We start from the raw sequence: 24,389 nt of genomic DNA on the forward strand, positions 1-24,389 counted from the left end.
GAGGGTTGAGAAGTGGTCACTTACAGGGACCAAAAGATTACTGTCAATGTTAGTTGTTGTTCGAGCTGCGGTGTCTAATTTCTTGTTGCCCAGTATTCCAACACGACCTGGTACCCAGTAAAATATTACTGCGGTATCATGATGAGTGAGGTGATTCAATTCATGAAAAATGGCATGAATAAATGGATGAGTGTGAAAACTGAAGGAACACAGTGCTTGCAATGTGCTGAGAGAGTCGCTATAAATAATGCATCGTCGGTGGCGTTTGCGTCGTATATGACGTAGAGCCTGAAGGACTGCGTACAGTTCTGCCGAATAAATAGAGAATGTGTCTGGAAGTTTGGAAGATGTCTCCTCACAGCAGATGTAGGCACAACCGACATGCCCAGGGCTCTTAGAGCCGTCGGTGTATATAAAAGTCTATGAAATGAGGGATTGAAGATGACACGATGAAGTGGATGATCTGGAAAAGACTTCATTTTGATATAATATTTCAAGGAAAGTTGATGGCGTCTTGATGTCAGTGATGGCTCAATGTATTCAACATACAGACTCTCCATTGGAGACGTCCGGAAAGCTCCAGAGCAAATCCGGAGGGCGAGATGGTGGACTGGGTCGAGCACACTCAGATAGCTCTGAGGTGCTGACCCGTATACAATGGAGCCATAGTCGAGCTTCGATCTTATCAGAGCTTTATATAAGTGGAGGAGCGACTTACGGCCTGCTCCCCACGATGTAGAAGAGATGACCTTCAAGAGGTTCATCGTCTTCATGCAACGAGCTCTTAATTGTGAAATATGAGGTTTGAAAGTGAGTTTCTTGTCAAATGTGATGCCGAGGAATTTAGTATTTTCTACTATTGGCGTTTGACTATTGTTTAGGAACAATTATGGGTCATCATGAAGGTCTCGACACCGACAAAAGTGCACAGCCACAGTCTTGTCGGCGGAGAAATAGAAGCCGTTATCATGAGCCCACTTGCTGATCTTGTTGAGTGCGGTTTGTAATTGTCTCTCGGCTGTCCTCATATTCACTGATTGGTAAGCTATCAACAGATCATCCACGTAGAGTGTGCCAGTGACAGACAACGGGAGTTGGTTCAACACCCCGTTGAGTTTTAAAATGAAAAGTAATATAATTAAAATAAAAAATATTAAAAAAAAGGTGAAAGAGTAGGAGTTTGGAATTTCAATAGGAAACAATGGAATCAGCAGAGATAGCTTCAGCTCACAAATTTCTAAGATCATACATAGTGAAAACACCCTGTGGTAGAATTCTGAGAGGAAACAAGTCATTTAACCATCAAAGTGCCAAACTTTCAAATACAATGCGTCACAAGAGTTTGATGACCTGAACATTAGTTCTGGAAACTGAATATACCCGAAATGATCCTCGTACACTGCATAAGGATGTTAATCAAAAGATTACTTTATTTGGAAGAATTTGTAGGCGTCCAATATATTTTAATGACTATGTAGCCTTTAAAAAGTCCTATTAAACTAATGCGACAAATTTGAATGATGAAAATTTATCAGGTAGGGTCTCAGGAAAATTACTTGGCCCGGGGGCCCATGATGCTCTTAAGACGGCCCTGTCCTCAAGTTGTGCATGTGCCATAATATCAAATCTAAAACACTGCACATTGGGAGCACAACAGCAATTGGGCGCATGTGCGGATTACTGTAGAATGAATTTGCATGCTTTGTAAGCAACAAAGAAGCTATCCAGAACATACATGGCATGGATCATATGACAGTTGATTGGTGTGAATGATTTTCCATCCGGCTGAGGAAATAGAGCATCATATGTATAGTATTCTGTATATATATATGTGATAGATTAGCAAGAGTCTACTGCATTCTGCATTTTTTAAGCAATTCATATAGAAAATTTGCATGATGAATATATATATTGCTCACCCTGAAGATTGAAAATTTCTTTTTGTCTTTGGAAATGCTTTTATAGTGTGCGAATGAAGAATTGGTATCGGATTGATAGGAGTAACTAAAAATGGAACAGATAATGCAGTCATTTCCACCTTGGTATCGCAATAGATGCTGAAGAAATAACTGGTGATTCTAACAGCATAGAACTTCTTCAAATCTAGATTATCCATATCTTCGTAGTTGGTGAGAATTTCCTGAAACATGTAAAATGCACAAAACTTGTTAAAAATACAAATTCGTAATTTAATGTTTCAAAAATGTACTTTGTTCAATGTAGAATTTAAAAATAAAACCACAAAAAACCTTCACTATCAAAAAATTATGTATTTATAATATAGTGAAACCTCGTTACAATGATATTCGATACGATAAATCCCTCTACCACAATATTTTTGCAAGTGTTGTTTGGAAATGTCTATACTTTAATGTTAAATTGCTGCCTATTAAAAATGTAAGTTCCTAATTTGTCCACTAGATGTCGCCACTAGGCAGTTATATGTACCTGTGTATTTTTACTTTGTGTTCTCTCAATAAATAATTCAGGCTCCTACTACCGTAGAGGTATGTTGTGTGTTTATTAGCTCTCTCCTCATTAATGAGTCCTCCCTTTACTGCCTCTTGATATAACGATAATCCCTCTACAACAATATATTTTCTTGGTCTGCAGAGTATTGTTATATCAAAATTTCATTGTATTCAATTTGTTATATTTATAATCTTGTATGATATATGAAATGAACTAGAGGAAAAAATGCAGTTACATGATTTCATTTGTTTTATACATTCAGAGTAAATTCCTGCCTCCTATGAGTAGCTTTTGCAAAATTGCTTTATTTTTCTATAAACATTGTTTTTCATAGCTCTCTCCGTAAAAATCGAAATGCAGCTTGCGTGAAATTTTGACTTAATCACAGTGTTAATTAGCATATATGACCACAAAACATAAATGGTTACAATTAATAAAATGATTTATTAATACCTGAGTTAATAATTACTAATCAGCTGAGTTACCCTCAGCTGAATCGTAGAAGACCAGACTTTTTCTCATCGCTCTTTTAGGGAGAGTAATGTATGATTAATATAGATAACTAGCAGCAGCAAACTAATATCATACCCTTGAGTTAAGAGCAAAATCTTGGAGGGGCAACTGGACATTCTTTGAAAACAGGGATATCTGCAGAGGTGACTGCCAAAGTAGTATGATTATTTTTAAGTTTTGATGTCAAAGCATAAATAATGTTGTATATGTACTGATAAACTTCAATATTTTAGGAGCTCTTGTTTGACTTGAAGGGCCCACTCATTAAAACACTACCGCCTACGAGATTCATCCATAGCCCAAACTCATGAAAAACTGTCACAACTATTATTGTTTGTTAATGCAAGTTAAATCCCTACTCTTGTATCATTCTGAAAAATCCAGGTGCTTTCAATACAAAATATAAGGTAAAATAGAAAAATAAAAAGTTAATCTCAACCTGTGTACTTTAAAAATAATTGTGGTTAGCATGAGTAAAACTCAACTGCTGATGAAATCTTGACAATTATTAAAAAATTACCCACTTCTGGATCCTTTGCAGAAACAATCAATACCAAGGTCTTGAAAATTCTACCATATAATATTTTGAATACTCTCTCAGATTTAATAAATATATGTATGGCTAATGGTATATTCCCGAGGTCTTTAAAATCAGCTATCGTAACACCTATTTATAAATCTGGAGATCCCAATGATTTTAACAACTTCAGACCAATCTCAGTTCTACCCTCTATCTCAAAAATATTTGAAACAATTATCAAAAATAGAATTTTTTCTTTCTTGTCACATTTCAGTTTCTTTTCTAACAACCAGTTTGGATTCCTTCCTAATAAAAACATAACAACCAGTTTGGATTCCTTCCTAATAAAAACACAGAAACTGCTCTACTAACATTTACTAAATTTATCGCTGAAAATATTGATAAATCTAAAAAAACCATTGCAATATTTCTTGATATAAGAAAAGCATTTGATAGCGTGAATCATCATATATTACTCAATAAGTTGTCATATATCGGAATCAGAGGTAATACTCTGAATCTAATTGCTTCTTTCTTAACTCATAGAACACAATCAGTTAAAATTCACAATAGCCTTAGCACCCCATTGGAAATAGTGAAAGGCGTCCCTCAGGGATCTGTATTGGGACCATTATTATTTTTAATATTCATAAATGATTTATGTAACTTAAACATAAATGGCAATATCATAACTTTCGCCGATGACACAGTATTACTTTACTCATCTGATGATTTTCAATCTCTTACTAACCTAATCAATACTGATTTAATTAAAATTCGAAAGTGGTTTGTTGCTAACGACCTTCAGATAAATACATCAAAAACTAAGTTTATAAATTTCTCTTCCCAATCTAACACTCACTTTCACCCTAATTTAAGTTTCCATAATTGCAATTGTACTATTAATTCTGATTGTAATTGTTCATGTCTCGAACAAGTTACTACAATTAAATACCTTGGAGTATATATTGATCACAATCTTAAATGGAAGAGTCATATCAAGTACTTGCAAAAAAGACTACGACTAGCAATTTATAAATTTTACTATCTCAAATCCTACTTGAATCAGTCGTTTTTATTAACCCTTTATTATTCCTTGTTTCACTCACTCCTACTATATGGTCTAACTGTCTGGGGTTCTGACTACCTTTCAACCCTTTACCCTATAATCAGCCTCCATAAGAGAATAATTAGAATCATCACAAATAACTTTACTACACCATCAATACAACTTCATCAACATCTTGGAATACTTACATTACGTCAATTATATTTCTATAAATCTATTCTCCTCCTATTCAAAGGTCAATTCTCCTTGCCTTTAAATACATCTCGATCTTCAAATAGATTAAATAATATGTATTCACTTCCGCTGCCTCATAAAACACTGTTGAAGAAACATTTTACTTACCTTATCCCAAAATTCTACAATACATTACCACCAGAAATCACTCACAATACTAATTTATCATCCTTTAAAAAGTGTGTCAAGCAATACATATTCTCACTAGATGGTATAGAAAATTTGTTTTAATGTTTTTTTCACTTGCTCATATAATCCTTAAATAACGTAACAGTTTAATTTAACTACATGTTGCATCTAGTCGTTTTTGCTTTCATTCCAACATCTAAAAAAATTATATTTTTAGTTGCAGCATGTAGAACTGTTTTTAAATTGCACTCCTCTGTTGCCATTAATTTTTATTTTAATTTGAATAATTTTGATTTTTTTTTTTTATTTGACTATTCTGTTTTCCATACGAATCTTTACTAGCATTTACCAGAATGGGTCATTTTTTTGATTGACTCCTTGGTAAATTTTTTCTTTTTGTACTGTTATATGATAACAATAAATTTGATTTATATTAAAAAAAAAAAAAAAAAATAATAATAATAATAATAATTGTGGTTAGCATGAGTAAAACTAGTTTGGGGAATTAATCATTTCAGTTTCCATTATTTCTATAGGGTAGTTTGCTTTGAAATACGAGTGTTTTGAACTACCAGCCCGTTTACTGAACAAGTTATGCTTGTAAACTGAAGTTTCACTGTATTTGGAAGGCTATGCAGTAAACGTCTGTGGTACCTACAGGTGGCAGCCATGGCCCCCACATCCTGTAGCGGAGCTCCTAGGCTGGGATCTTTTGCGGGCCTCTTGGTCAGACTTTTAATGGGCCCCTTCTGTAGTTAATTTATAGCATGAAAAAGCAAAAAAATGATAATCGTCCCGGGCTCCAGGGCTAGAGCCCTGCCAGCCCCCCCCCATGCGGAGGGCCATGGTGGCAGCACTACACATAAAAAGCATTAAACAAAAACAAACTTCGCGTTAGGTTCATGACATGTACCCACACATTCTGGCATGAACCAATTCGTTAGAAATTCTGTAGAGGAATGTGTACGAGGTACTTGTACGGTTAAGTAGTATCTACAGATGCATCTTGTTAAGACAAATCTCATGATGTCCTATTGATGTGAATATGTCTATTGTCTACATACTACTACTATTACTAAACAGCAGGGCCGGTCTTATACCTAGTTGCGCCCGGTGCAAAAACAGTAATCAGCCCCCCCCCCCAGGTGCGGATCCAGAGTGATGTGTCGGAGGGAGGCAATTTTTGCTATGGGACATATTCATTCTACCATATTATCAGACTCGGTGTGTGGTGATCGTCCCCATCGCCCCCCCCCCTCTTGGTTGGATATTAAGGGACGAAGAAGTCGGAAAAGCTTTCTTCCTAAAATGGGGTTACCACCATTTAACTTGTAAACAAGCACAAAAACCCAACTTGTTTGATTTAAAAACATTAAAAAACATCACACATTTATGCAGGGTACTCATCACAAAGGATCTATCTTCTTCATACTTATTTTAATTGAATTTTATGGTAAAATAAGTATACAGTTTCACGCATAAGGGTTAAACTGATAATAAAAGTGGTTAAATGAAAGTGATATTTTTGTATGATTACTTTCATATTTATAAAACTCATGTGAACTTCATTTAAAATTATCCCTTTCAGACCCAGTACTAAGAAACGGAAGGGGCAGGCAAACACCAGCTAAAGCACCGAGCTCTGCAACTTGGGCAGGCCCGTAACTATTCCGAAGCAACTTGGACGGTGACCCGAGCGGATTGGGAGGGGGGGGGGCACTTGTAACTCCTTTTTCTGAGCATAACCATTTCAAGAAAAGTCTGTCCCCGAAAAAGGACATTACGGAACTGGGGAAGGGGCAGGGCCATCTTAAGAGCATCATGGGCCCCCTAGCCAAGTGGTTTTTCTGAGGCCCTGCCTAGTAAATTCTAGATAATTTTAACTAGATCTCATTTTCGTGAGGGCCCCCTCTACTTTTGAGGATCCCGGGCAGCGCCCGGGTGAGTCCATGCATTAAAACGGCACTGAGAAGGGGTTATTTTTCTCTCTAGATTTTTTTTTTAACCTCAGGGACTTCGGCTTTAATCTCAACGATAACGTGCAATTCTCTTCCACCTAGTACCTTACCAAGGTGTAAAACAATGCCGTGAAGCATATTTTAGGGACAACGATCCCAATGGAATAAAGCAGCGGTTCTCAACCTTTTTTGACTCGCGGAGCCCTTTCAAGTAAAAAAATTTTATGGCGGAGCCCCGTAGCACAATTTTTTAATTATTAATCAAAGTTACTGATTTATTTTGTTACTATTTAAAAATATTTATAATTTTTTTAATTGTTTTTTTATTTTTCTCGAGCGGCCGCAGAGCCCCTGGAGAGTGCACAAGGAGCTCCAAGGGCTCCGCTCAGCACCGGTTGAGAACCGCTGGAATAAAGCAATATATATTTTGCACCTCACTTTTTTTTAGTTTAAAAAACAGAATGGGGGGGGGGGGGAACCATGATTGTAGAATCTGGTTTACAAAGCTGTTTAAAGAACTTAAATTGAACTTCCAACATATGTTCCTCATTAGTTTCTTGAAAGCAAAAAGATGTCCTTTCAAAGTCCCATTGTGGTCACACCTTACCAGAGATACTGTCTAGGAGCCTCATAGGAAGCTTTACCGTTACTCACCGGGTATCTGGAACAAGATCCATGAAACTCCGAAAAGATGTTCAGTTGTGTATGTACGGTTTGTTACAATTTTCAAGTCCACACACACACACGTTGCACTTAGGGGCGGTCCGAGAAAAAATCTCTACCTGAGTGGGACCTTTTTATGTCCCTGACTTCCCCTAATTAATAAAACTTTTGTTTCAATCTTTTTGTTTTGATGCGTTCAAAGGAACAGCGATATTTTATGTCATAACATATCATGTCGAATTTCTTTCTGCTCTTTTACCTTGGATTTGGCGCTCCTCCTGGAGTGGGTAGAAATCATTTTCCCATTTTTCGCCCTTCTCATGTTTCGGCGCCCCTTTTCATTTAACACCCGGTGCAATTGCACCGGTCGCACTGCCCTAAGACTGCCCCTGCTAAACAGCACATGCATGCACCTCATAAAAATTCTTCTGAGCAGTTTTGTTGAAGCAGGAGAGACTGTAGGTACTCAAGCATCCACAGTAATTCATGGAATCGGTCTGAGCACCCACTGAGATGATTCAGAAGTCAAACATTCCTACATAAAGATCAAGACAAGCACCCACAAGTTTCAAATATGTTTACTCAATGTATGTACGGACGGGCACTGAACAAGGCCGTACATGGACAGTCTCGTTCATTGCACACAAGCTCCAAGGAAAAGATCACGATGTTCGTTGCCTCTGTAGTCTAATGGTCTAGGGCGTTCACCTGGAAAGTGAAAGGACGTGGGTTCGTTCCCTGCAGGCGCACACAGTTGCATTTTTTCTTTCCTAAATATATCTTCACATCAGCCAGTTGTTAAAAACCTTTGTATAGATATCATTGGGCTTTCGACTTTACTTTTCGTATTAAAATTTCGAGTTCGCTCGTTTTTTACCACAACTCATTAAATCTGTGAAAGAATAAAAATGTGTAAACTATTTAGCAACATCATGCAAGTCAGAAACACATTCATTTATTGTGTTATGGGCAATCCATGTTTTTTATGGGCATCTTTTTCTCAGCCACCTCGTTGGGCATTTTGCCTGTTGTGGCGTTGTATTTGTATCTGTGTAAGAAACAATCTTGCCAATAGAATTTGTTTTATTTAGTTGATGCTGAATGGCCCTTTGGTTGTACATCGAGTGAATTGATATTCTGCACCAGATATATGATACTGCATTGCCACCACTCATTCACTTCAATGGGGGGTTCATGAATAAAAACACTTTTCTCTACAAAGAAATGTTAATCCGTGAAGTTAATTTTGGTTCAATGACCTTTCATGTTACTTAAACACAGGTTTTTGGTGTTTGTATTTTTTGCTTATAGTTTGTTTATTCATTAATGCTTAATTAAATTTGAGCAATTGGGGGAAAAAGCAGTTAGGTGATACGAAAATATACATTCTTAATGACTAAGAAGATTTCTTTTAATTAATAAGCAGTCAGTTAATTTTAATTTAAAAAATCTGATTTGTAAATAAAAAAAATCGGATTTTTGATTTAAATCATGGCTTTTTTGTAACCTGACAACACAGTGAGGATAAGAAATTGTTTTAGGAGAATCGAAGAGGGGGCTAGCAATTGGAATGTGCACAGGTGTTTGTTGCCAAACCGGTTATAACAAGATGATTGGGGGAGGGTGCCTCTGAAGACTAGACACACACAACCCGGGTTCTGTCCCTTGAGGGATATAAGCCCTTTACCCTTTTGGGTTGGGTCATGCTGTAGAGAGGATGGGGCGGGGCCCCACAGGAAATCCTCCTGTGAGAGCTCGTCTCCACCCCTTAGGTTCCCTCAGTTTCTGTATATCCAGTCCTCCCTACTCTTCTCCTACCCTCTGTCAGTCTAGACAAGGCCCTTGATCTATGATCTGTCCCTCATCGGCTCCAGGTGCCCCTAGCAACCTGGCTCCTGCAGTCCCCAGATTGTTTTATTTTCAATCAAATTGAAAACAATATGTGCTACATCAAATTATGTGCAAAACGGATATGACGAAGTGCGTGATGCGTGCTGCTGCTTGATAGGAGCATGGTACTGAAATGAAACAATACATGCAAAATATGTACAAAGCAAATGGGCATCAGCGAGATAGTTTGTGCAAAGCAGATTCAAAGCAATGCAAGGTACAACCTGCAGCAGTATGCGAGCCTGAAACGGGATTCAGAACAATATGTGCAACAACAAAATTATATGTGCAGAATATATGGATATAAAGCAATGCAATGCTGCTGCGGGGAACGATCATGATATTATATACAAGACAATATGTGTAACAGAAAAAGTATATGTGCAAAACAGATACAATGCAAAAATGTGTAGAGACTGTTGAGGGTGTATATTGATGCAGGATATAAACCTGTTACGGAATACAAGTTATATGTGGAACAACAAGACTATATGCAACACAAAAATGATATGTGCAGAACAGAAACAAAACTAAAATGTGCAAAAACTATACACGGTGCTGCATACAGTTGCAGGATTCATACATGATATGGGGACAAAACAATATGTACAAAAACAGAACAATATGTGCGTAAAAGATGAGAAGTTAAAAATGTGAAACTGTATGAGGAGTGTGCAACCACATGGGGTATGAACATGCTAAGGGATACGAGACAGTATGTGCTACAACGAGACAATATTTGCACAGCATATACACAGCTGAAATGCACAAAAACTAGACAAATTGTGCTTCTTGTCTTCTCTGTTGTGGCTGTGCCTCTTTTGCAATGAATCGTCCTCTATCAGTGACGTTATTTTTGTATCCGGTAGGGTCTCTTAAGGAGTTGTGCTCTCCACAGTGGTATGTTGGACTCTGCTGGCACCCCGAAGTACAAGTTTATTGTGAGAGGACATTTTGTTCATAGTGGATAGGTGTTCTGGTGTGTCCACACTTGCACTTATCATCACTTCTTAGTTTGAATCTCTCAAGGTAGGAAGGGAAAGGCCTGTGTTCCGTGAAGAACAGGATCATTCCCCTCGTCCAGTTGTTCTTCATCTTCACTCTTGGCATTATTTGATGAATTTTTCTGCCGTATTTCGTTTCACTGTCCCATTTTCGCTGCCATTTGTTAATCATTAGTTGTTTTGATTTATTCTTAACCCATGTTGTTGGGAATGGGAGGTGACAGTCTATGTTGTCTTTCTTGGTAACTTGCTTGGCAGCGGCATCTGCCTCCTCATTGCCAAAGTTTCCCTCGTGGGCCTCGACCCCGGGGGGGGGGGGTTGTTTTTTTTCTGCAAAATAACACTATAATTTCAGCTTGAGGGGGGGGCACGAGTGGAGATACAGGGGCATGGGGGCATATATCAATAATCCAACCCTTGCTTCGTGTTTGATCCAGAGACTGGGAAGGGGAAGAGACTGGTTATTGTTTGAGGGCATTAGTTTGTGATGCTGAGTACGCCCTTGTAACGTAGAGGAGGAAGCCTCTCTGTGTTGAATTCAACTTTTTCTTCTCATCGGTTGAAAGCTTGGTACCCCAAATTGGTGAAGCGTATCACAGCATTCTTTGAATTACCATTATGTAAAGGGTGCGGCGCATATTGCTTGTTATACCCCACCCACTGCCAGCACAGCTGAGGAGGCTTGGCAGCATCTAGTTGGCCTTGTCTGACTATTGGACCACATTACTCATGTATGTCATTTTTCTGGTCGATGTGGACCCCAAGGTATTTAATCAGTTTAACTTGTTCGATGAGGGAGCCATTAATCCTGGCTTTATATATCAAACAAATCCAATAAATTATAAAGTTTATACCTACCATCTGGTCGGAATAATAATCCTCCTTATTTCGGATCAAATCACTTGATCTTCGTGAAACCTATGGCAATAATGGTAAATAATATACAGTGAAACATTTAAAAATGTTAGTATATAACGATATCAAAGGGATCAATGAAAAGTATCATTATACAGAATTTATCCTCATATAGACGGAATGTTTTAACACTAAGGTAGGGTTCTCAAACTGTGTGCCGCTCCAAGGCTCCGCTGAAAAAGTTCTTAGAAGCAATTCCCTATTAGATTGCTTTGGGGGAGTCATGGATAAGCATTGATTAAGGTAAGGGGTGCCCCGAGTTAGAAAAGTTTGAGAACCCTTGCATTAAGGAAAGCATGCCAGAATTGAAGAATAACGAGGTGCTTGGCTTGTGAAATTTTTGTGAAGCTCTAGCAGATTTTTTTTTACAGTTTTTCAGACTTGATGAATATGGAGATTTGGCAGACAACACACACATATTTTTAGCCGATGTTGATGCACATGCTAACATAATACAGCTGCATTTTGGGCTGAATTTTCACACTGATTGTAAGGTTTTCCCCATCGGGAAGGAGCATGATGGGATTAGAAAGCGTGGGTAGGGGCGAAAGGCCCTCAACGGGAAGAGGAAAGAAGCTTTGTGTGTTTTCAGTAGTTAGAGAGTGGCTCCTGTGGACTCAGGAGGTAATTTCAAAGGCTCGCTGTAAGCGAGGAGGACGTGTAAATAGTATAATGTTTATTGTGAAAAATTATGATTAAACCAAGTATTATATACAAAAGTGGCAGAGAGTGCTTATGATTGTGGCAATCAGTCATTGAAAACGAACCCGACACTGATTATCATCAGAATTACGGTTACTTGAGCCCAGTGAGATTACAATTTGGAGTAGCTGTTCAGATATACCTCTACTTCTCTTTAAAAAAGCTTTTGTGCAATTTAGTGCAAAATTCATGAATACACTAAGAAAAGACTTCAATGTTTTAGTGCACACAGTAAGATTCTTAGCATCAAAGTAAATGGTATTATTTCTGATATTAGTTGAAATTTTAACAGCAGTTCTAATAAAAAGTGGGAAACATCTGAATAGACATTATAAGGAGGCACGGTGTAACGAGTATATGAATGACTACTAATAAACAGTGCATGCACATCGTACACATTCCTCTACGGAATTTCTAATGAATTGGTACATGTTTGAATGTGTGTGTATACGTATTGTGAACATAGTGTGAAGTTTGTTTTTTTTGCTCAATGCTTGTTATGTGTAGTGTTGCCATCTGCCATCAATTTTTCTAACTATGGGTGAAGTGTAATGATTGAGTAATTGTTCTGTTGTAGACTTGTTGCTCTCTGTGTCAAGATTTTTAATGGAGAGGTCAGCTCACATTTGTGCTTCAAAGTTTATGAAGTTTAATCGAATTTTATTATAACGAACTTTAAGAGACCAAAGAAATAACTTTGTAATAATGAAATTTCATTATAAAGGAATTCCAGATTTTTACATTGTTCCTATGTAAACTTATCTAGGGGATTAAAAAAGTTTTTGTTAAAACCAGATTTTTTTCACTATAATGGTATTCACTAAAACGGGAATTGACTGTATATGAATGACTTCATATTGATTAATTATTCTCAATGAATAATTAAATCTACAAATACTAATAAAAGTCATTGCCAAACAAGTAATAACTTTTTGAATATTACAAAATATTTCAGAAATATTATTTCAAAACTAAACATTGATCAAAATGAAGTCAATAATGCAAACCAAAAAGAAACAAAACAAATGGCTAAAAATATTGGATGCAAGCTAAGAAAACAGTACATGGCTCTTTTCAATGGGATCAAGCACTCTGAATCCCTCCCCCTCAACCAATCCGCACCAAACAAAAACGACATTAAAGAGCTTGAAAAATGTAGTTCTCATATGGATCAGGTTAGAAGTTGATAAACTGAAATCACAGTCACCCCCCCCCCCCCGTATTCGCGGGGGTTATTACAGGAGTGACAGCGAATACGGAAATCCGTGAATAACCGAAACCATAGGTTTTTTTACATATCTTGTTTATTGAACATCATGAGAAAGAGCAGGGTGACACAGAGGTAGAAGGGAATATAAAGGAGGGTGCCGCAATTGTTGGCGATGTTTTCTGAAAGAACAATGTGATTTCTGTTTGCCGTTTCTTCTTCGTATCATCAAGTATTTAGACTATTCTCAAATCTCTCCCACTTCAACATGCCGACTTCTTCTTACTTGTCCCACAAGACTTTTCCACACGTCTTTTGAAATCCCAGGCTGCGGTTTCCGGCCCTTATGTGCCACTGGGCGCACGTGCAATTCTTCTCTCTAGTCATTGTGTTCAGCTATCCATTTTAGGCAAATTGCTAGTACGTTACATCGAGTTGATAGCTGTCTTCATGGGGAGAACAACGCGAGGAATTCGATACTTGTGAGCACGGGGCACTGCTATAAATCTTTGTTAACTTTTTCCCCACACAACCTTGCCTCTTTTGAAGTAACGGAAGTAAGTTGCTTGGCATCAGTCCGGGGTTGTGAGCGGTTCTATCTATCTATCCACTCTTTATGTGCATAAAATTCTGATGAAATATGGAGGTGGTAAAAGCCTCCACATTTTAGGTAAGACGTTTCACCAGCCTTTTCCTTTATACAACAGTAAATGTTTATCGCCTTTTCCGTTATAATATTACAAATACAAATACAAATACAACGCCACAACAGGCAAATTGCCCAACGAGGTGGCTGACTTAAGAACATCATGGATCCCCGAGCCCCTACCTACTACTGCTACACCACACATGCACCCCCCCCCCGCGGAACCCCCCAACAAATCGGTAAATTCGGGAATGTGCGTGTACGTGTAGTGCAACCTGACGTATAGTTTGTTTCTGTGTAATGCTTGTTATGTGTAGTGCTGTCATCTGCCCCCAGTTTTTCTAACTATGAGTGAAGTGTTATGGTTGAATGATTTACCGTTGTAGGACTGTTGCTCTCTGTGGCGAGACTTTTTTTAACGGGGAGATCGGCTCGCATTTGCGCCTTGAAGTTGGGAACCACAGAAAACCAACTTCAGCCGACCACCACTGTGGGGTTCGAACCCGGATTCTCGCATCACGAGTCCGGCACTATAACCACTCGACCACCACAGCGGCACCAACCAACATTACAATCAATTGGAATACCTTTTTGTAGCAATCTTGTACCTACAAAAAAAAAAAAAAAAACCCACAGCATTTTCTGTATGAGAAACACATGGATCCCGTAGGCGATGCAAAGTTTTCGCTAACAAAGGTGCAGCTACAGCCACAGTCATAGGCGGAGATAGATTTGGAAGTCTGGGGGGGGGCACGGTCATTATTGCTGGGGGGGCAAGATGATGATGATTTTGATTCATCTATACATATATACATTAGATCAGTCAACTTCACCTTTGATGCTGGGGGGCAATGCCCCCCCACGCCCCCCCCATCTCTCTGCCCATGGCCACAGTTGCTCGGATTTCAGATTCTTTTTCCTTCATATATCTTACAGTATATTAGTTGGTTCCGCAATGGCGGGCCACAGGAGGTATTGACTTACATTCGCCAAGCATAGTCAATATATCCAATTTTTCTCGTAAAGTTTTAACTTTTTTTTTTTGCCTTTTCGAAGCATTATCAGCAGCACTAGAAAAATTAGCCATCCTAAACACGCAAAACTCAAATGTTGTTAGCAAAACACGTGAATGACGATTGTTGAGTGTTGCCAAAAAAAAATTTACAATAAAGGAAAAAATCTGTGAATACGGGAAGCCGACTGTATATCAAACATTAAAAGTATTGAAAAAAGTCTTTGTCAACAATAACTTTCAAAGATAGCAAGTTTTGACTGTAGTAGAAACATATACGGGGTGATTATAAAAAAACTATCCCGACATATGGGCCCCTAACTATCATACCATTCACAGAAACTGAATGAAATTTTGGCATAAGGTATTTTGAGGTATGCGCTCAAGAATGATATGGAAAACAACAGTGTCACTCTAACATTTACGGTTACAGTGAGAAAATTTCGAAAATATCAAATGGCAACACCAAGTTCTTTGTATTGGAATGTGATCTCCATTGTGAAAAACCCTAAATAGCGTTCGAACGGCAACTGTAGCATGAAAATCACCGGCGGTAGATAGGCTAAAAGTGAGGACAACCAAGGCAGTTAAGGACAGAGAAGCAGCATAAAATAAAGCATTTTATTGTGTTTCACAAATTTTCCACATGAGCTTGTGGAGGACTAATCAGGCTGGGATCTCAGCCGAAGAAACGGTGTGACGAATGAAACGAACATTAATGCTCTGGTGCACGACAAAGTCATCCTCAAAGTCCTTTTTACTTTTTCCTTGCCTAGCTCCAGGGATTTTCGTGCTACAGGTGCCATTCCAACGCTATTTAGTGTTTTTTAGTATGGAGATCACATTCCAATACAAAAAACTTGGTGTTGCCATTTGATATTTTCGAAATTTTCTCACTGTAACCGTAACTGTTAGAGTGACACTGTTGTTTTCCATATCATTCTTGAGCGCATACATCAAAATACCTTATGCCAAAATTTCATTCAATTTCTGTGAATGGTATGATAGTTAGGGGCCCATATGTCGGGATAGTTTTTTTATAATCACCCTGTATTTCAAGTAAATGGTTAGAATTACCTTAACAGGTATGATATGCTCTGCATTTTCAGATGAACTGCTTCTTTTCTCAGTAAATTCATGACACTTTACTGTAATCCCTACAGTATTAGGTCCTGTAAATAATTGCAAATTTTATCATTTTCTGTAATCCCACTAAGCCTTCCTTAGAAAAAGACAAAGGTATTATATAATGAGTACATAAATGTTTATCCCTGCAAGTCATCAATACCAATTCAAATTTCTGAAAATTACAAAGCTCATTGATAAAACGTTTAAAAATAAAGATACTTGAGTACAACATTTTCTTTTTAAACTGTTTGAAAAATTAAAGTAGTTTCATTGATTGAAATGAGAAACCTTCAACAACTGATCCCAGGAAATTACAGGCTGCTGGGGAACGTATTTGAGATTGTAACCAGCCTGAAGTGTGTTGAAGAATTTTTTCTTTGATGCACACCTTAGGCCTTCTGAAAATATGCAATAACAATTATTTTAGTTCACAAATCAGTAGGTTGCAAAATGCAAAACATTCATGAAATGTTTATTTGTAATGTTCTTATAGATAATAAATAACAGATAAAAGATAACTGATTACACAAATGTTATTTTTTATGTATACCAATACATGTATTGTTAAGGATTCCAGTGATTCTCAAAGTATTGAAAAAAAACATCTTTTTCAACAAAGATAGAAAGTTCAGTGACGGGAGTAGAAATATATATTACAAGCAAATGGTTAGAATTTTTAGATTCCAACAATTCAGCATTAATTTTTCGCTTAAAAAATAATTTAATGATGAACCGATATAGTGTCCAATATCCCATTCAGCGGAAGCCTCGGCAGCTACAACAGGCGAAATTTCAGGCTCATTTTTTAATTCGTTTGTAGGAATCGCTTCATTCAAAACCAGCACATGATTGCTCTGCGCTGATCCACCATCAGGATCAAGCCATGGTTTTTAAAATACTTAGTTATATCCATTGGAAAAATCAAGGAAAAACGTTAAATTGATGAATTAGAGACAGAATCGAACTGACAGAGACAGTCTGCTCAATAGTGTATTTACTAAGGGGCTAAGCGGCTATAGCTCAGAGCAGCAAATACTTAGGGGTGACGAATTTAGGAGTATAGAGAGAGAGGGAGAAAAAAATTTTAATTCACATTTCATAAACGTGTGGAAGTGCCATGTGTCATTTCTATCATAAATAATATATAATTATTAAATCATAGTTTATTTTTTTTTCCCACACAGACTGTCATTGAAGTAAAAAAATATATGATTGTCTAACCTTCCTATTTACAGTGTGCGACTTTCCCAAATAGTATTTTTACAAGTAGAGTTGGGAGGGTGAGTAGGCATGCAGAGAAGCAAAGCAGCACTCATTTCAGATTACTGAAGGTGTTGGAAAAAAGACGAGTTCAGCTGACATCCCCTAAAGAAAGTGGGGAGTTATCTTCTTTGGAGAGCTATCTACAGAAGGTGTTGGTACAATGGTCAGGATGAAAAACGGGGGTGCGTTCCGTGACTGGAGGCTGCTGCACACTTCCCAGCTGACCGCATTTCAATAGCTCAATTTTGGCTCTCTTTGAAGTTAAAAAGACAGAACATTCCACTGATTTTAATGACACCCGCCATATGAGAAAGAATTTTGTGCAACAAAGATGCTTTTATTGGCTCCGGTCGGGGCTTTGGTGGGAATCTTTGGGCTATGGTTGACTATCTGTGGGGGGGGGGGGAATAGAAACATGTGTTAAGCAGTGGCGTAGCCGGGGGGGGGGGGAGCAGAGGGAGCGATTGCTCCCCCAATCGAAATTTTGCCTACATTGGCGCCTATTTTTCTAAATGACTTTTGATCTTTAAAAAAACTTGAAAAATATTGACTTTTTCATTTTATACCTTGATTGACTATAATGTGATGAGTAAGGAACAAAATCTACATTTATATTTGCGCCTCTTACAGTTTCACAGTGATTGGGTTTGTACTAACCCGTTAGAGAAGAGGGAAAAAAGGAAGGGTAGGTTTTCATTACCATTTTTGACAATTGCTCTCAAGCTCTTCATCTGGAAGCATGTTCAGATCAGCCTCTGTTCCCCCACCTTATTAAAGGGCAGAATCTTGCCCGCTTCTAGCTCTAACTTTTATGGGCATCTTTTTTCTCAGTCTCCTCGTTGGGCATTTTGCCTGTTGTGGCGTTGTATTTGTATTGCTATTGGTCGTTCTCTGTAGAGCTCCTTGAAATACCTTTCATAGGTATGAGGATATGGCGTTCACAAAATGTTCATTCTGTTCTGAAGAGCCACCAAGAGCTTTGACTAAGGCGCTTTTTGAAGAAATTAAGCACAGGAACCTATTGTGGACAGACCACTGAACCTATGAAGTAATGGCTAGGATTCAAGCTCCAAGAAGTATCGCCTTTTCTTTGGGCGCCTTATGTGGAGCTTGAGGCATAGGCGGAGATAGACTTGGAAGTCTGGGGGGGGGCACGATGATGATGATGTTAATTCATCTTGAAATATATACATTAGATCAGTCGACTCCACCTTTGACGCTGGGGGGGAGGGAATGCCCCCCCCCCCGTATCTCCGCCCATGGCTTGAGGTCCTAGAAATACCACTTTATGTATGGGGGAGGGGTGTTGGCTAGATTCATAATGCCTAGAAATGCCACGTGACCTGCAGGTGCCTTGGCAAGAGCTACTAGGTTGTGTATAGGGTAGTGTCAAAGACTAAGAAAAGGTGGAAACCAGATATGAGCTTTTGAGCAGTAAAAAACCCAAGATTTTGGCGCACAAAAGGGGGTTCTGGAAAAGTTTTTCTTAAAAAGGTGGGTAAATAAAAAAATCTATAATCTTGGGTCAATAGCGCTCTGATATGTAGAAAATGGGAGAGGAAATTATAATCTTCTATATTTGTACGACAATATATTGTACTATATTATATACGGTGATAGTGCATAGTTTTATGTTAAAATGTGACTTTTTCAGAAACACCAGATTGGAGGCGCACCTGGGTGTCACGGTGCACAGTTTGAGAACCCATTGGTCTAATATAAGAAAAACCCACTACAACTGAACTGAACTAGAACTAAATAAGCACGCATCAATACACCAACACGTTGAGACGTCCTTCAAAAAAAAAGGACGATGATGAGCCACGAGCGCACACACTCTGAGAATCCGTTGAATATTTCTGAAATAAAATAATAAAAATGCACAACATATACTCATCGCTTTTTAAAGCAAAATTCCGGGCGTTATTTGTTTCTTTATTTCCCACAACAACACATAGGTAGTCTACGCAGGGTCGTCTTATGGGCATCAAAGGGACTTTTCTAAGGCCTTTTACCTGTTCAGAAATGTCTGCCTAACAGATCACTCTCGAAAATTTTAACTGGATATCATCTTCATGCAGTCCCTTTTGCACTTGAGGCACCTGGACCGGGGCTGCAATTGTCCATGTATTACGAGGAAAGTTTAAAAGTAACTGAAGATACATACGTATACTCTTTCAGAAAAACAAAGTGTCCACGAAACGTTGAGTCTGCTCTTAAAAGATTATCTAGTGTTTTTTCAATTAGCACTTATCTGAGGGCTTACAATACTTTCTAATATGAACTATGGTGTCGTGAGGTTTGCCAGTACTTACCCAAATGCCCCCTGGTCAAATTACGAGGGAAAAATCCAAGAACTTATTAGTCCAGAGGATTCTCAAACTGTGCGTCACCAACCTTTGTCGGGGGCACCGCGGAGCATCCCGAAGGATTTTCAGAGATTCTTTGTTAAACTTCTCTGGGGAGCCGTGTAGAAGCATTGATTAAAGTAACGGGGCACCGCGGATGGAAAAAGTTTGAGAACTCCTGCGCTAGTCTGTATCATTCATCACTCTACATACTGTATTTCAGGGGCGTAGCCAGAAATTTCGTTCGGGGGGGGGGACCACTTTCATTTCGGGAGGGGACCAAAGTGACAGAACAATGGATTTGGCCATCTTTTTCCCTTTTTTCTGTCATTTTCTCACATTTCGGGGGGGGGGGGAACCAGACCCCCAAGTCCCCCCCCCCTCGCTACGCCCTTGCTGTATTTCCATTCTTCTCTGATTTGTTATAAAACACATCGCATGAATTTATTTCACTAGAAATAAATATACATACACTATGCGCAATACCTAGAAGTTTTTCAACTTCTAGCTAAACTCCCCTTTACATAGTATCTCCAAAAGAAGCCGGTAGATAATAAAAGATAAAAAATATTTCAATCAATTCATATACCTGCCACTTTCACTTCGATTCGGAAGATGAGCAGTTGCATTGCAAACACACCTAAGAGATACTTAAATAAATTACGGGCACATAGGACAATTTCTGGCACGCACTAATTCGTTTGAAGCAGTTCCTAACGTTTTTGGATTCTGGCCACCCTCTGCTTGGGCGTCTGCAATTTAGTAGTATGTGATAACCACTGCGATCGGGTGAGCATCGTGATGGATTGATTCATCCCAGTTTGAGCCCCACTACTGGTACAGTAGCGGTTGACTGAAGCGAGTCTTTTTTTTTCAATTTCTAGGTACGGATGCTAACCGATCTTTCGTTTGGAAAGCCTTCCCGCAGAGAGAAGGCAGGCTTTCACCGTGGTATTTGCATAACACGAAACTTCAGACATCTGTCTGTTTTACTTCTAATATGGAAGACGGCAAAACCTCTCGAACTGAAACCATGCATAACTATGACATCATATATACGTTATGGTCCCGCATAATATAAGAAAGAACTTTCCAGCATGCATTAATTTGTTAGAAATTCGGTAAGAGAAATGTCTTTCTATGATTGAGTAGAAGTAGTGTACATGTGATACGTCCTTACAATAAGAGTGTAACATGATAAAAGCGATTAAATGAAAGCATGAAGATTTTTCTGTACTTTCATATCTTGGAATAATTTTGAAGAAAGAGAAAATATATATTTTTTCCTTTTTATTTTATTCTCCTATCATTTTTTTATATTTCAATCTAAATTTTTTTCCAACTACCTGTTAGGGTGACTTCCCAGTTGTTTTTGGTGTTTGCATTTGTATAAATACACAAAACGAAAATGTAATTTACATTTTTTAAAATTAATTAAAAAATTAAAATACATTAATCAAATTGAAAGGTAATTAATTTAATTTGAAAAATAATATCAACTGAAAACAAAATAAATTTGATTTTTATAAATTGGGAAATTTAAAGTCCTTTCCATGAATGCATAATTTTAAGTTTGCGCCTTAAGCATGAACAAAAAATGGCACCTTTCTAAATTTTGCTCCCCCACAGACGAAAACCTGGCTACGCCACTAGTGTTAAGAGGCTATAACTCAAATGGATGAATTCGATTACAATACGATTTTTTTAAACTTGTTTGAGAATCGAAATGGGATGAAGCTGGTCAATTCAGAACAACATCAGTTTGCAGTCACTGATTGGAATATAAAGAAATCGTCGCACAGAATGGTAGGCGGGGTCACGTGATTCCGTTTACTGGTCCTATAAGGATGGCTCTCCTCATGTGACGTTTTCCTGAAAAAAGTGTAGCTTGGCAGAACCCATTTTCATTAATTGTATACAGTGTTACAAAAATACATTCGGTTATAAACGCAGGATTGCTAAACAAAACGGAAAAAAGCTCCTCTTCATTTTACACTTTCCTGACGAAAACAAAGTAAGTAAATATCAAATATAGCTACTCATTTCTGATAAGTTCATACGTTTTGTATTTTGTGAGAGTTTTCTTTAATGATAATTTACGAACAATCTCCACAATTCCATCTTAGGTAATTAGGAATCCTTTGTAAGGGTGTGAACATAGCGCGTCCGTATTTCCGATTCTCGAAACCTGATGTTTGTTTTTGTTTCAAAAAACAGTTTCCAAGAGATTGGCCTATTGAATCACATGATATTCAAATGTCAATTAACCGAGTAGCATTTTTGAAATTCGCAAGCATATAACAAGCATTACTGAGCATTTAGAAAGTATTTCCGACATTAAAAATAAGTGTAAAATAAATTTTATATCAGAAATGTGTGGCGGATGCAGGGCCTTATGTTAAGTTTATAAACAAAACGTCATATATTGATTGATTTTTTTCCGATACAATGACGCATACGTTCATGTACTGTTGATTCCAAGAAATGTGGTTCCACATTAAACCACATGTACTGCAATAAAAAATACACGCAATGAAATATAGAAACAAAAGACCACAATAAAATATACCATATATACTCGTGTATAAGCCGAGTTTTTTTTGTGGAAAAACTTGTTCCTCAAGTGGGGGGGGGGGTCGGCTTATACTCTGGTCAGTTTTTGATGAGAAAATATCGACCCCCCCACATATTAGTCATTTTTGTAGCAGTATTCGAGAAACCAGCATTATTGGTATGGGATATGTTCAAAACCCTGATAATGTCAAAGACGAAGCAAAGAAATCGAAAACATCAATGGCTTTGATACCAGGTGGGCTGACGTCGATTGTACAGCCTTATGTGAGCATCAACAAGCCTTTCAAAGAGTATTTGAGGAATTTGTATATCGAATGGATGAGTTCCGATGATAAACTACAAAAACGTTGCCTTGAAGAAACCTGACATTGACCTAGTGTACCAATGGGTACATGAGGCGTGGAATTCTGTTTCCACCGAAATTATCATCCGATCCTTCAAAAAGTGTTGCATCAGCAATGCGATGGACGGAACTGAAGATGATATCATCTTTGAAAGTGACAATGGCGATGACAGCCCAGATGAAGATAAAAACGGAGATGCCGCACCCTATGATGATCTGATGGATTACGATGAGCTTGGAGACTCATCGTAAAGAAACATTAAAAAGTTTGAATCGTTTTCTACTGTAAATTTCCGTAAGCTATTCATTGTGCATGAATATATAAGAATTTTTTTCTCTAAAATGCACGGATTCTTTGAGGTCGGCTTATACCCTGGTTTTCAATTTATTGCGGTTTTGGTGGTCCTGAAGTGGGGGAGTCGGCTTATACACGAGAATATATGGTATATTGGTTATTACTCATTTCGTTTTTAATTCTAATAAAACAATTAATTATCACTCAATACATCCTATATCAATTTGTGTTTAGCATCAATTTAACATTTAATTTGATTATGGTCACTGATATTTTACGTGGCTCATTTTTGAATACCACGTAAAAATTTTTTCACAAAAATTGATTTCGTTACAACAGAAGAAAATTTATAAAACCTAATTATTTTTTATTCTAACCTTTTAAATACTAAATTAAATTTTCAAAGGATTTTTTACATAATCTATACTTTTATTATGTAGCTTTTAATATAAAAGTAGCATAGGAAAAAGAACAAAAATGGAAGGAACAAAAGCAGTTTAATTAATAAGAATTTCCTTGTTCCTAAGTATTTACTGAGATATGTGAATTCGAAAATCGGGAGAAAAAGCAGCAAAAACTAATGGACAACGCTTCATTCCTAACTTTTCTCTGATTTTTTAATTCAAATATATCTGCGAATATTGCACTTAGAAACGTGGAAATTTCTTCGTTGGCATCAGAAGAGACAGGGCAACAACTTTTTAATTCAGTTTTTGGGCACAAGTGCTTCATAAAAAAAGTAATTTTTTTCATTTTATTTTAATAACTATACAATCCCTTGAAACATGAATGACGTACTGAAATTCCTGACTTCGCACATTAACATTCCGCCAAAATGACTTCAATATCTGTCACAGTTTTCTTGCTATTTCCATTTTGAAAATCGTCAGGGGATTGTGAGACACTCTGTACATTTAAGTAATACAAGTATTTAAATCACATGAGTGCACAAACCACTGGCAACCCCATCTAGAATTTTAATTGGTAAACAAAAAAATTTTGAAAAAGTATTTCATTATTTCAGAATACACTTTAGGACGTGCGGTTAAACATAATATGTATAGATAATATGTAATGCATTATTGATTTTGTTGCTAGATTGTAACCACGTATCTCGACACTATTGATTGGTGCTGAGATACTTTCATATTTGAATGTATGCAGCATACATTCAAATTAAATTTATCAGTGTTTTTCATCGATGTGTCGATAGACGCCTGTGGTCAGAGGTTGAGCACCCTCCGTTATATGGCAATCATTATGGATCGGAATACGATACAAATACAGGACAGAAAAGTAAAATTTAGGCACAACTATATACTGTACCACTTTTTTGTCTTTTGTTTGTTTATGATTTATTAGTAATGGCGTGGAAGGGGGTGGTAAAAAAGTTAGATTGAAATGGGAGGTGGGGGGGGGGCGGCAAAATTTGTATAGCCCACAGGCGGCAAAAACGTAAATTTGGCCCTGCGTCTGCTAAAGAAACTCAAATTATTATAATACT

At 37.6% G+C, this 24,389-nt stretch overlaps 1 protein-coding gene across 1 annotated transcript in view; it reads right to left on the bottom strand.

The window, feature by feature from the left end:
- The window catches only part of LOC149072459 (SCL-interrupting locus protein homolog), a 48,840-nt gene that overhangs the window by 17,564 nt on the left and 6,887 nt on the right, over positions 1 to 24,389 (bottom strand). Inside the window, exons 3-6 of the mRNA XM_089246298.1 lie at positions 16,351 to 16,460; positions 16,012 to 16,106; positions 11,311 to 11,370; positions 1,920 to 2,140 (exon numbers count right to left, since the gene is read on the bottom strand). Coding sequence (XP_089102424.1) covers positions 1,920 to 2,140; positions 11,311 to 11,370; positions 16,012 to 16,106; positions 16,351 to 16,460 — 486 coding nt within the window. The remainder of the gene's footprint in view (positions 1 to 1,919; positions 2,141 to 11,310; positions 11,371 to 16,011; positions 16,107 to 16,350; positions 16,461 to 24,389) is intronic.

Source organism: Pholcus phalangioides, unplaced genomic scaffold (assembly GCF_987345545.1).
Source record: "Pholcus phalangioides strain wild (caught in Gottingen) unplaced genomic scaffold, Ppha-v1.0 ptg000017l_1, whole genome shotgun sequence".
Classification (NCBI taxonomy): Eukaryota; Metazoa; Arthropoda; class Arachnida; order Araneae; family Pholcidae; genus Pholcus; species Pholcus phalangioides.